Raw genomic sequence first — 14,581 nt, forward strand, 5'->3', positions numbered from 1 at the left:
CATGGAGTCGGGCCCTCGTGCCTGCCATGTGCTGGTAGTACGGAGGATTGGAGATAAAAATAGACATTGTGAAGAGAAGCAGCAGCAATGTCTATGATGAATGTTAAGAGTCAGTGGATTTTGTCCCTGAATATCATGAATAGAAAATACCAATTTCAGGATTATCATTAAAAAAGGTTTATTTTTTATTCAAGGTTTAGTTTATCATCATGGTGTACAACATTGGCAGCTAAGAGCTACATTTCAGTGCAGTCCATGCCTAAATAAAGAAGCTAATATTTAATTAAAGAGTCTTTGTTCCTGTGAAGTCATTTTCTTTGAGGGTGAAAACATGTCTGACTTCACCAGGATAGAGACACGTGTTTAAATTGTTGCCGGGAAGAAAAAGTGTTGGAGAGATTAAAAGCAAGATAAAGGGTATGCAACTACGCATCACACAGGAGGGACGATTTGGAGTATGGCACTGAGGCATTGTTCTTAACTAAGCCTTCGGATGTTGCGCCCTCAATAGGCTCTCATCGACAGCCACCCACAGTGTCTGTGGCCATCATTAGCATTGCCATAGCAGGGAACTTCCTTTTTCCCTGTTGCTCATTGCTGATAGCAAGACACCCTGCAAAGGTGCACTTGAATACTCTCAAATACTGGAGCGTGAACACACACACACATAGGAAGTGAGAAATATACTGCGGCTACATAGGATACAAATGTCCTTAGTGTTTTTACAGTACAAGTCTCTTCTTTCAATGGCGTTACAAACCCCCGTTAGCATTAAAACAATAGCTGCATTATTAATACCATCTTTTTAACTGATCATCTGGGTTACTGTACTCTCAGCCCAAACCGTATGTTAAGGTGGCCCTTTCCTAATGCAGATGAATGATGGGGACCTTTGAGTAGTGAAATCTGCTCTCCCCTCACGGGACTGCCTCATGTGGGCCTGCCTCATGTGGGCCTGCCTCCAGTCTCCAGTCCCCATCGTCCAATTATGAAACACGAGTGTGGCTGCTCCCGTACAAACTCACATAAAGGATATTTGAGACGCGCCTCCCCCCCCTTGGCAATGACGATAGGTAGGAAACCTAACACTGAACTAGCTTGGGTTTGTAGCTACCAACAATAAATCATTTTTCAATAGCTTGTCCCAATAGGTTCTGTGTCTATGAGGGTGTGCAGAGACATACTGTAATCCCTGGTTTCTTACTGACTGGTACAGTAGCTGCAGGTCTGTACTTTGTGTAGACAAGACTAGCCCCGTTTAAAAACTCACCTAGGAGTGGTTTAGGGAAAACGCCTACATTCCCTTCTGCTTAAAAGGAACATCTAGTCCCCACAACAGTCAGCATATTCATTATTGGGCAACAACAAGGCAATCATGTCGAAAATCCCTGGATGGATATTTGGATCAGTGGCACAATTACAGACGGTTAGCGCAGCGTATCTCAACATGACTAGAAATAATGAACGGCAGCAACAAAATAAGGCATTATGCATGGCCAAATGTAGCCATTCTGGCACAGTCAAAACAAACTTTAACAAGTGGGGCCACAGCAAAATAACATGCCCTCATTTCATAGAGAAGGACGGGCTTCCATGAGTAAACTCTTCCGCTAACTTGAGCAATGCTCACTTTTCAGTACTGGGAGAAGGTAGGCTGGTAGAGCTCCTGTTCTGAGATTCAGTTTGCAAACATAGACAACTACACAGGACCGCAAGAGTAGACCCTTTGTCTTTCTTCCACTCCAGCTTCTATTAGCACAGAGCAAATTCTCCAGTGTTACATGTTTCCCAGAGTGCCTTGCCTTTCTGGTGAATTGTGGAGTTACCATCCATGACTGTATTTGTTAGTGACAGAGACATGGTTTTTTGCAGTCTTTTTTTGTCCTATGGCCTTCACACCAAGTGAGATCCTAAGTGAATATATTATCATTAAACATTGAATTATTCAACATGTTACAAGTATTTTTAAAAATACCTTATTTTGAGGGCTTAGGTTTACCCTAATACAGTGGCCTGAAACACATGCTTTTTAGGTATGCAAGTCACATTATGCTGCCTTGTGAAGTTTACTTCCTAATGGAATCCAGCTAGAGTTGGCATATCCAACATATGGAATTTTTATTCACCAATAACCTGAACTCAGAATGACTGCTGGGTTGGGAAGTCTAAGATACGAGACTATCTAAACTGGAACAACACATTTCAGTAATGGGTGGAATAAAACAGATTGGATTAGTTTAGAAAAACGTATGTTATATTTGAGTAGCATAAGATTAATTAATCAATGTATGAAAACAGATAGTGAAACAAAACAATTTTAAAAAAATCTACCTGCAATAGAGCATTCTGGGAAATATGATAAGTGGGGTTTTGGTTAAACACTGGTTATTAACACCAACACTTGGGTTATTTTACACCAGCAAGTGTTAATTTAACACCTGAATCAACACTAGAAATGTTAGGTAACACTGGCCAATTTGCTGTGCGTGTAAATGGCTGTCCTGGAGGAGTGAACATGAAGAGCCTGAAACTCCCAACAAAAACAAGCGGTGCCATTCAGAGAAGTAAGGGAACAGCACTGTCATTCTGTCTCCTATATGCCTGGCTAACATCTGGCTAACGCCGAGCCATTCAGGGGAAGTAAGGGAACAGCACTGTCATTCTGTCTCCTATACGCCTGGCTAACATCTGGCTAACGCTGAGCCATTCAGGGGAAGAAAGGGAACAGCACTGTCATTCTGTCTCCTATACGCCTGGCTAACATCTGGCTAACGCTGAGCCATTCAGGGGAAGTAAGAGAACAGCACTGTCATTCTGTCTCCTATACGCCTGGCTAACATCTGGCTAACGCCGAGCCATTCAGGGGAAGTAAGGGAACAGCACTGTCATTCTGTCTCCTATACGCCTGGCTAACATCTGGCTAACGCTGAGCCATTCAGGGGAAGAAAGGGAACAGCACTGTCATTCTGTCTCCTATACGCCTGGCTAACATCTGGCTAACGCTGAGCCATTCAGGGGAAGAAAGGGAACAGCACTGTCATTCTGTCTCCTATACGCCTGGCTAACCAAAAAAAAAAACTGTGAACACAACACAGTCTGAGTCTCAACAGGGACCTAGAACAGAGGGATGGAAGACTAATAGATCATGTAGACCACCATGTTCTGGCTGCCCTGAAGCTTAGTCACACCAGATTTACATTCTGGTCATCATCATTCTCTCAGAGTAAGAGATCACATGGACGGCTGCTCCCTAGAAAGACCACGTTCAGACTTCTCTACAGCCTGGTAGGTATGAGATCCACCAGAGGAAAGCTTTTGGCATGGAAAGGACAGCGGCACACACAGAGTGTCACAGAGGTTAGCCAGTTGCAGCTAGTGTAACTTACACGCACGTGAAGCAACTGCAGGGGACATGATGATATCCAATCCAGGCAGAGTTGGGTAGGTACCAGGTGTATCAGAAGTCTAGCATGTGGGTGTCAGTGTTCAAGCTAAGGGAGGCCTACTTGCCCTTTCAACGGGACATGATTAGTACTGCTGCACCCCTCTAGCTCCTCCTGGGCTTCTTCTATTTTTAGCGGCCTCCTACAGTCAGCGGGGATCAGGAAGTGTCTGTCTGTTCAGCTTCAGAGGACGCTGACCTGTTACCTGATAGCCCAGCCACTAATGCCAGGGCCAGGCTGAGGACCGCAGGAAGGCTGTAAAGGTTAGTTGCATCATAGACCCAGCACTGAGCCAGAGAGCAGAGGCTGTAGGGTGAGTCTCATTAGACGAAAGAGGCTGTAGGGTGCATCTCATTAGTCTAAAGTGGCTTCCTCTCCTCTGCATGCACTGATATGAAAAGTGTGAATAGGTTTCAAGGAAAATGAAATGTGGAGAAGACTAAGTTTTAACCTCCCTCTCAGGTCCAACTAATTCACCTCACCGATCACATCTCCACAAGGTTTCTATTCCTCTGAACCAACTTCATAGTGGGTGTGAGCAGTCTATAAAAACAGACACTGATAAACTCACTGATTGACATGCCATAGAAGAGACTGACAGACCGATAGCACTGACAAATGTTGTCTGTAGCCTAATTATTGTACAACGTCCACACTCCGTGGTTTCACTACTTGGCTTTGTGTTCTGGGTGTTCATTTTTCTCCCAGAATGACATGTGTGAACCTCTTTCAGAGTCTCTGATTGTATGAATGTAGTAGGCCAGACACTAGAAGGAATATGCTATTTTTCCTCTACTGCCTTGCTCGAACATCACAGAAGCAAAATGGGATGTTATTTGGGCCGGAGTGGATCAGAAACGCTAAATGTATTGAGCAAAAAGAGCTTCTAATCCTCAACTGCCTGAAAACTGATGCACTTTCATATGGTCGTCGGCCAAGAAATGCTAGTCGCTCGCGCGAGTCCTTCTTTAAAAACGCAAACTGGGAGACAAGATACTAATCCCAACCAGCACACTTGTTCGCCAAAGAGCCAATTCCCTGAGAAATGTATCAGACTCTCTGTGTCAACAGAATGCTATAGTAGGAAGGAAGAGGGTGAAAAAACTAAGAATAAAACATTTTAAAAAATCACTATTGAAGAAGAGATGTGGCCCGGCTGGATATACCAGTTGGCTGTAATGTGACGAAGACTGTCACACTGAAAGGTAAAACCACAGAACAATAGCAGTGGCTAGGGGAAAAACACTGGGCTCATGCTAATGTTTTAGCCTGGTTTACTTGGTTTGGTTCAATGCCCAAAGTCAGGCCCTATGGTTTGGGTTAGACAGTGTTGGCAAATGCCTTTCATGTGCACATTCCCAAAAGGGGAAATAGTTTTCTATTCCACTGCCAACTATTCCAAGCGGCACTTTCCTGAGCCATAATGGGCCGCTGTCACAGTACCAGTATCTTGACCCTCGCCCTCCTCACTTTAGAGAGCGAGCTAAAAAGAATGCTTCGACACACAATAAAGGGGCAGGGCTACAGCGTTCCAGGTTGACATCCTAAACTATGTAGCCAGCTCCAACATTTCCATACAGGCCTGCATCCCAACTTGAGACACAACAATGTAAAATAATGCAAAGTGTCTGTATCTGTTCATATGGGGAGATATCACACGAGGACAGTCACCCCAGCTATAAATGGAACAGATTCCTAGAAGCTGTGTGGGGCACACATTCCAATTCATTCACATTAGTCCAGTCATGAAATAAAGTGAGGCTTTCCTTTCTCGTCTGATAACACCATCACTACATTAACATTACATTACATTTAAGTCATTTAGCAGACGCTCTTATCCAGAGCAACTTACAAATTGGTGCGTTCACCTTATGATATCCAATGGAACAACCACTTTACAATAGTGCATCTAAATCTTTTGGGGGGGGGGGGGGGGGGGGTTAGAAGGATTACTTTATACTATCCTAGGTATTCCTTAAAGAGGTGGGGTTAACCAAAACAAACAAAGCAGGAGTGGGGAAATGAACAGGGGGCTCTTCTAAAGACAACCGTGTACGATTAGAAGCTAGAGGACATGTTGACTGAGTGAACGGTGACTGTTGTGGACATTACACTGTACGTCACGCCAGAGTAAAGTTCAAGTGATGACAGAGATCGTCGCCGTGCATACCGACACTCCTGTAACAAAATCAGCACTATGAATTTACTCCAAAAGTTACAGTGATGACAGATTGACGTCTCAGCTCAGTAGCATCTGTGCTGTGGTTATTCTGGTCAAACAGGGTCTGGTATGACTTCAGGTCAACAAACCTCCACAACCCCATCCAGTTCTACCACTGCGGTGTCCTTGAGGCTGATGTTATCTGGTGTTGCTGTCAGCTGCTGCCGCTGATTGGGCAACAGTGCAAAGACAGAGAATTTTAAAAAGTCAAAATGTAATCGTCACTGATCAATGATAACCAAATACATTGGTCTGGGCACATTCCCATCTATGCCTTCCAGGTTAGGAAGAGTTGACATCCTATTACCATTTGAGTAAGTTAGCAGACACTCTTATCCAGAGAGATTTACAGTGGAAAGAAAGAGAAATTAAAAGACTCAGAAACACACAGACACACACTGGTCCACCGGTGCAGTAAACCTGTCAGAACTACAGTAACAACATAGTAGTACCAGTGAAGGTACTCTGTTGAACTCCTCCTATAAGGCCATCACTTCCCATCTGCTGAGTCTGACCCATATGCTAACTATACTCAGTCTCTGCTGATGTAACAAGGCCACAGCTCCCAGCAACCCAGAGAGTAAGGCTACTTATTAAGAGGGTGTCATCTTCTGTAACGTTGCCCTAGTGACGCATTTTACCCTCTGCTGGCTAGGCCAGCTTGGGGTCCTCCTTGGGGTCCTCCCTGTGCCAGGTCCCATGTCAGGATATGAACCATGATCATCGTCACTGGACATCTGCACGTGTGTCAGTCCGTCCATCTGACGTATCCATTATCACATGGTCTAGAGAGAGAGGTCAATAGTCTGACAGAGATCAGTGTCAGAATGATGTAACAATTCAATTTGCCAAAGTTCCTGCTCTACCAGATGTTAACTGGTTCGTGTTGAGGGGATCTAGATGATGTGCTAGTCTTTCATCCCTCTGTTCCAGTTCCCTGTTGAGACTCAGGCTGTGTTGTGTGTTCCCAAGGCAGCAGCCAATGACGATCCTTAATAAAATACAAATACATTTGTATCCAGGGGTGTAATGGATACTGGACAATGTGGTGTAGACTACCCAACCCTTCAATGTAGGCCAACAAGACCCTGACTATCTGGGTTAGTGATGGATAAACCCTTCTGTATAAAAGCGGTGGATTACACAGAAGTGGCAGCTGTGCATTTTGATTTTCATTCAGAATGCAGCTGATTTAATATTTTTACGGCATTAGAGAATCAATAGAGAATACTTAAATCACAGTTTATAACAACATTGAAATGTATTTTTCTCAATGAACAGGGGTGTAGTAAGGTGGGCTATTTGCGAAGAAGAGTTGGCCTGTTTGATGTGGACATACAGACAGGTGTGGCATTATTTCCCAATCAACTGCAATATTTATATTACACCACACTGCCCCCCCCAAAAAAATACAAAAATATTGCAGTCGATTGGGAAATAATGCCACACCTGTCTGTATGTCCACATCAAACAGGCCAACTCTTCTTCGCAAATAGCCCACCTTACTACACCCCTGTTCATTGAGAATAATACATTTCAATGTTGTAATAAACTGTGATTTAAGTATTCTCTATTGATTTCCCAAAGGCAATATCGCGCATGTCACAGCATCCCATTTCTTCACCACGACTCACCTAATGTTTTGACAGCGATCTGCCGCGTTAAAGGTGGAGGTAGATTGATACACACCAAATCCACATCCTGATGCAGCAAAACGTCGTCGATTCTATTGGTATAAAACGGTACGTTCATTTCTTTGGCCAGCTCCTCGGCTTCCTCCTGAGTCCGTCCCCATAGAGCCTTAACGGCGAATCCTTCGTTCTTCAGAAGAGGGATAATCACCCGCGTGGTCAAGCTGGTGCCAAACACGCCGACCCCGGGAAGCATGGCTCGAGTCCCGGTATTCACAACCAGCTTTCACCACATACCGACTCGGCAGACGCTGGGAGAAACGCGATTGTTAACATTATGTTGGTGATCCACCTGCGCAGATCGACTGGGCACCTCGCATTTTAGCATCTGTTTACTCCATTTGTCATAGATATTGTCCTATACACCGTTATTCCAACTAGAACACGACAAGCCGCGTGTTATATCTACATATCATAATTGAAATGCACCATTCCGAATGATCTGCGAAACGCGCGCCGCACTCACCGATGGACACGGCATCTTTCCTGTAACGCCCTCGTTACAGATAATGAAACCACGAAAATGAGTCAGAATTTCCTCTTTGCAGTGTTCTACTAGTGATGTGAAAACGCATTCAATAAGCCTGGGAGAATTCCTGTATTTAATGCAACAGCGGTGTTATACCGATTGTTATTGATGTTGCAACCCAGTTATCCACTCACTGTGCTCGATACGTCAGCCTCCCAGCACCATCCCCTCCCCGTTTTAACCCTGTCGTCCCTGGCATGAATGTAACGTGAATAGCAAACTCATATTGTGTGAGTTTTTTTATAGGGCAGGGCAGCTCTAACCAACATCTCCAATCTCGTCTCATTGATTGGACTCCAGGTTAGCTGACTCCTGACTCCAATTAGCTTTTGGAGAAGTATTTAACCTTACCTTTTCCAACCTACACTGTGAATGTTTAAATGATGTATTTCTTGTCTATATTGAATACAATAATTTGTGTGCAATTAGTTTAAGCAGACTGTGTTTGTTGTTGCGACTAATTTTATGACCAATTTATGCAGAAATCCAGAAAATTCCAAACGGTTCACATAGTTTTTATTGCCACTGTATGTAAATATGATATTTCAGTTTTTTTTTTTTTTTTTTTTATAAATTAGCAAACATTTCTAAAAACCTGTTTTTGCTTTGTCATTATGGGGTATTGTGTGTGTAGATTGATGAGGGGGAAAAAAACTGTTTAAATCAATTTTAGAATAAGGCTGTAACCTAACAAAATGTGGAAAAAGTCAAAAAGGGTCTTTATACTTTGCGAAGGCACTCTGTCATTGAAAATGTTTAGCAAATCATTGGAGTGACGACAAAGAACAGACAGGATATAAAAAAATTGGTAAGTGTTCTAGCAGTTGTTTAGTTAATGAAGCGATAGACACATTTTTAGAAGGAGGAGAAAGCATTTAAAAAACAATAGGTTCTCGAATGAGGAAACTTCTCCACATGACACAGGGCTACATACTTTATATACTTATGTCTGCGAACAAAAGGGATAAAGCTTGGAACGTCATTGGTAGCAGTCATATCTTATAACTTGAGCTACTTTGAATTCTGCAGCGTAGAACAAAGCCCTGGTAGCGGTGAGGATTTGAATGTCATCGTGATAGAGGTCGCTGTAACATTGCAATGCTCCTAGACATCTTTTCAGAGTGTGAACACGCGTGTAAACTTCACAGCGGGAAGTCCTCTCCTGAATTCTGTCAGTTCGCCTTATTTCACAGCTACTAACGCTGAAATGATCTGACAGTTATTCCTAGGCCTACTGGGCAGAGCGGTGAGGCAGAGCAGTCTTCTATGGCAGATTCTGCATAGTGTTACCACAACTCTGTTGAACTGACAAGCTGTACAACTGACACAAGTCAACATCAACAATCGAATCAATTCACTGAATGGAGAAAGCTGAATTAGTTAGCCTAATAAGTCAATATACACTGAATGGAGAAAGCTGAATAAGTTAGCCTAATAAGTCAATATACACTGAATGGAGAAAGCTGAATAAGTTAGCCTAATAAGTCAATATACACTGAATGGAGAAAGCTGAATAAGTTAGCCTAATAAGTCAATATACAGATGGTTAGTTTAGGCTTCAGCATGTTGTGTCAGTGTACACTACATATCTTCCATTCATTTTCTAACGTCAGTGGACTTGGTGGGATGAGCCACATGTATTATCCGTCAGTGTGCCATTGATTCGGTAAACAACAGCGCAAACCGTGGCGGTACTTTGCCCAGCTTGTGCTGACTATTCATATAACGTAGGAGGTCAAAGGTCATTCAAGGCCAAAGTTCTGGTTCTTTTCCTGATCCAGTGGAAGAAGAACTTCTTGAGAATTTGCCTCGAATCACAGATCTATGATCAGATTATCCAAACCCTTAATGTTATGGGGACAGAAGAATATCTGACTCTGGACCAGCGGTTATTAAGGGCAATTCAACTTCGGAGTGATGGGTTACAGGGCTTGGGGTCACTATGCATTTATCTCCCTTCTCCACCTTGAAGCAGCCACAGTGCAGGCTTGCAGGATGGCAAAGAGAATCCATCTGGTGAGCGTCCATACGAGCCTCTAGGTATAGGAAGGACATGGGACTAGTAAGGGACATGGTTTACAAGCACTGGCTTGTTTTAACCCACCTACAGTAACAGAGACCAACGCATTCCACATAGGCTATGTGGAGCTTCACAGTCACCATGACTACCCATTCTCATGTCTGAGCAAGAAGTGTTCAAGTCAAAAGTGAGGCCAGCAGGCTCATGCCAAGGTGAGTCATCTGTGTGTGTGTGTCTGTGTGACACAGTATCACAAACAGACTGAATAACATTGCAACACACTTCTGGTATGTCTTCTGTCTCTCTTTCTCTGTTCGCTCTCTAATTTAATTCAATGCTCGTGCTGTTGATTTGCTGAAGATGGCAGTCACGTCCTGCTATGTGACCGGGCGGAATGTGACTGGGGTTTCTGTCTGTCTGTCTGTCTGGCTAGGAGGATTAACAAGAGGCACCGAGGTAGGGACGAGGGCAACGACTTACCATGGCTCTCCTTGGGACCTACTGAGGATAGAGAGTGTTAGTCTGGAAGCCTGAATCTACTGTAAACATTTTCCCTGTCCATCAACATGACAAAATAGGAGTGTCACCACACACACACACACACACACACACACACACACACACACACACACCAAAACCTTCCCCTGGTTTGACATAGAGATAAAGTGGTGGTAGCCGTCCTTCCTGTAAAGTGATACAACACACAGATACAAGACCTCATCCTCTGCCGTCAGGTTAATCATAGTGACATGGAGAATCCCCACCGATCTATCGTCCCTGATAAAAAAAAGCCTTTCCCTCTTGAAACCTTGTGTCAGCCAGTAGCTCACACGAGACACGCTCCTTGCCCCTCCCTGCACCATTCCTTAGGTATGATGCTTATAGACTTGGTCATAATGGCAGATGGTTACTGTGTCGCCTCAGCCTGAGTCTATACTGTCAGGGGAGAGCTACTAATGGACACTGAATAGGATGTCAAATAATTAGTACCAGACTATATGCAGCATCTTTTATATGTCATTTCCTGTTTACGTTCAGAGGCAGGGCTGGGGTGGCACCTTGCAGGCACATTCTTTAAGTGGCCCCTCTATTGGCAGTGGATCATTTGTATTTTTCCAGATAGCTGACTAACTTACCAATCTAAAAAAAATGTAGTCGACATGGGCTAATTGAGTGACTGTCAGTGACTGGTATAAGAGGAAATCTGCTGATGTGCTACCAAATTTCACCGTGTGTATTCTACTATTGTAACTGTCACCAGCGAGTTGAGACCCAGGCCGGCCCTGACCAGAAGGACCTACAGAGCTTTACAGCACCAACGGCTTGTCGGGATTGTACTGTAACAAACAATTCCTCTGGCTTGTTATATAAAACTCGTGTTTTATATATTGTATGAATACTCATAAATGTACATAGAACACTCTAAGTACACAAATACAAGTTCCGAAATGAGTATTTATATGTTAGCAAGAGCAAGATGGAATATGCACAGAAATCAGTGGCGGTCGGTGCCGTTTAAGATGAGGGAGGACGATTTATTTTCATGAGCATGGCCTTAGTTCTTTTACTGCATATTGGATGACTGTCAATCATATTCACTCAGTTCAATGTAACATCAATAGGTTTAGGCTACTACATGATACTCAAATTCAAGTATGTTTATCCCCGTTTTTTCCGTTTAAGAATTGGCGGAATGAATACACCCCTGATCACACGTAAACACACAGCCAAGTTGTATTCCTTCTCACCATATTAGCTAAAGTAATGTCATAGTCAGCATAGCCATTAGAACTAACTCGTTACTAAACCCACTACAATCATGCAGTAACATTAGTGTATAGTCAGTAAGCAGTTACACCGGTAGGCCCCGGTGGCAATAAATTAGTAAAACTAAAAGCTTACCTTGACTTGGAAGAGTTCCAGTGTTGTGTTGGATTGTCAGAGCCAGCTAGCTAACATAGCATCCCTCTGTTTGAGCAGGGTGTCTTAGTAGGCTAAACTAGCTAGTTGCATTTGCTAGCTAAGTAAGTGAAACTGAAGGGGAAAAAAATGACATCTCTCTCTCTATATATATATATATATATATCTTGCTTTTCCTTAATTTTGGAAGAAATTAATTTGTTAAAAACGGTTAAAATATTGTCTCGCTCTCTCCTTGAGTCAACTACTCACCACATGTTATACACAGCAGTGCTAGCTAGAGGTATCTTATGCTTTCAGTACTAGATTCATTCTCTGATCCTTTGATTGGGTGGACAACATGTCAGTTCATGCTGCAAGAGCTCTGATAGGTTGGAGGACATCCTCCGGAAGTTGTCATAATTACTGTGTAAGTCTATGGAAGGGGGTGAGAACCATGAGCCTCCTAGGTTTTGTATTGAAGTCAATGTACAGAAGCTAGCTGTCCTCCGGCGACACCATGGTGCTACCCTACAGAGTACTGTTGAGGCTACTGTAGACATTCTTTGCAAAATAGTGTGTTTTAATAAATTATTTGGTGACATGATTATATTTAGGATAGTTTTATCTTCAATTTTTAATTTTTTTCTAAAATTCACTGAGGAGGTCCTTCCTGCTAAACAACAGGGGTGTTTAATGCCAACACTAAATTAAACTGCAATTCAGCAGTACGTATCAGAGGTGACTAAGGTCGGAAAGGTCACACAGAGGGCACTACTTTAACACTACGGTCTTGTTAAACCAGATAAAAGGTCATTCAGGAGGCTATAGAAGGTGCATCTTTATAACCCTTGTTTCTATTCAGCAATTCACACCTACTGGCATGTTACGCGTTCACTTTAATACTATAACATATGGGGTTACTAGAGGAAGCTCCCTGAGATTCCTATATGATTGCAAACATGCAGCATCTCCATGAGCTCTGTGAGGAAGGGCAAGTCATGTGATGGACTCTACAGCTCTCTCTCACTCTCTTGTTGGCTGCCCCCTGGTGGAGAGATTCTACAATGTTATACCCCCATATGACAGATGCAATATGATGGGACCAGTTACATTAATAAAGATACCTTTAAAAAACAATAGAGCCTTCATATCACTTATGTAAGTAGATGCATTTATGTGACACTTCTCAATATAACAATATACTGCATACCTATCCTGCGGTCAATTTAACATAATGAACCTTTGGTTTTTGGAGGTTCCAAACTTCTTCCATTTAAGAATATATATATATATTTTACACCTTTATTTAACTAAGCAAGTCAGTTAAGAACAAATTCTTATTTTCAATGATGGCCTAGGAACAGTGGGTTAAACTGCCTTGTTCAGGGGCAGAATGATTGAGGCCACTGTGTTCTTGGGGACCTTCAAAGATGCATAATTTCTTTGGTGCCCTTCTCTAGATCTGTACCTCGACACAATCCCGTCAAGAGCTCTACGGACATTTCCTTCGACCTCATAGTAAATGCCAGAGCAAAAACCAAGCTGTCAACTGTGGGACCTTTATATAGACAGGTGTGTGCCTTTCCAAATTTGTTTTATTTAACCTTTTATTGAACTCATGTTCAATCAATTGAATTTACCACAGGTGGACTACAATCAAGTTGTAGAAACATCTCAAGGATGATCAATGTAAACAGGATGCATCTAAGCTAAATTTCGAGTCTCACAGCAAAGGGTCTGACTACTTATGTAAATAAAGTGTTTTTTAAATTTTTTATGCATTTGCACACATTTATAAACCTGTTTTTTGCTTTGTCATTATGGGGTATTGTGTGTAGATTGATGAGGGAACATTTTAGAATAAGGCTGTAACGTAACAAAATGTGTAAAAACTCAAGGAGTCTGAATATTTTCCGAATGCACTGTATATTCGAAACAATATACTGTATTTATCTCAACAGAATATACTGTATAGCTCAACACTACATCCAACAATGTAGCCCAGGATTATGTTGAAATAGGAGATATTACCCTGCTCAAATAAATATTTTTATGCAATGACAAACCTAACAAAATGACACAGTAGGCTATACAGTTCTGACATAATTCAGCACTTTTATTTATATTTACTCAGAGGCACAGATACAATTTAAAAGGGCTACCCTCCACTACGTGTATGCCCACACGTGACTTCCTACTAGAGTCTGTGACGTGTATCCACTAAGCTGGACAGCAGCAGCAGTACCACCACACGTAGATGCACTGCTTCTCCCTCAGAATGAGCGGAGGCTCACTCCTCAATCGCTTGGAATCGCTTCATATAAAAAATTGTTACCATTTACAGAGAAAAAAATAAATAAAGCGATTCGAACAGGTTTATTCTCCTCTGACAAAGCCTCCACGGTATTCACCTCGAGGTAGATTACATTCTCTCGTCACTTAAACCAGATTGGTGGAACATATGCTGCTTACACGTCCTATACAGTTACCCAGAAGCCTTAGCTTTGTGTCCTCTAAGGTTTTTTACACTATTAACAACGTGATATTTCATATCAGACTCAAAGATTTGATCTTTGGGGGCTAGAAACCTTAAAATAATAAAACATGTTAAATGAACTTAAAATCATATTAGTAACATAACCCATTCTCCAACTGGCTCCTATAAAATCCTTTCTGTGAAATCTCCACCAGTCCAAGCAGAGGTCTTCAAAAACCTTGTCCATGTTGTGTTTCCAATGGGTTAGGAAAAAACACAAACATACCTGCAAACGTCTT

The 14,581-nt window shown here is 42.4% G+C and overlaps 1 protein-coding gene across 4 annotated transcripts in view; it reads right to left on the minus strand.

Moving 5' to 3' along the window:
* The window catches only part of LOC115149459 (glucose-fructose oxidoreductase domain-containing protein 1), a 31,921-nt gene extending 23,737 nt beyond the window's left edge, over positions 1 to 8,184 (minus strand). Inside the window, exons 1-2 of one of the 4 annotated variants that reach the window (XM_029692366.1) lie at positions 7,299 to 7,384; positions 6,306 to 6,449 (exon numbers count right to left, since the gene is read on the minus strand). Coding sequence is in view for 1 of the 4 variants with exons in the window: in XM_029692348.1 (XP_029548208.1) it covers positions 7,299 to 7,551 (253 nt within the window). In the remaining 3 variants the exon portion in view is untranslated. Of the gene's footprint in view, positions 1 to 6,305; positions 6,450 to 7,298 lie in introns of all 4 variants that reach the window. The other 3 variants (XM_029692377.1, XM_029692348.1, XM_029692358.1) reach the window with 3 other exon arrangements.
* Positions 8,185 to 14,581: the final 6,397 nt, after the last annotated feature.

The sequence above is a fragment of the Salmo trutta genome, chromosome 2 (assembly GCF_901001165.1).
Source record: "Salmo trutta chromosome 2, fSalTru1.1, whole genome shotgun sequence".
NCBI lineage: Eukaryota > Metazoa > Chordata > Actinopteri > Salmoniformes > Salmonidae > Salmo > Salmo trutta.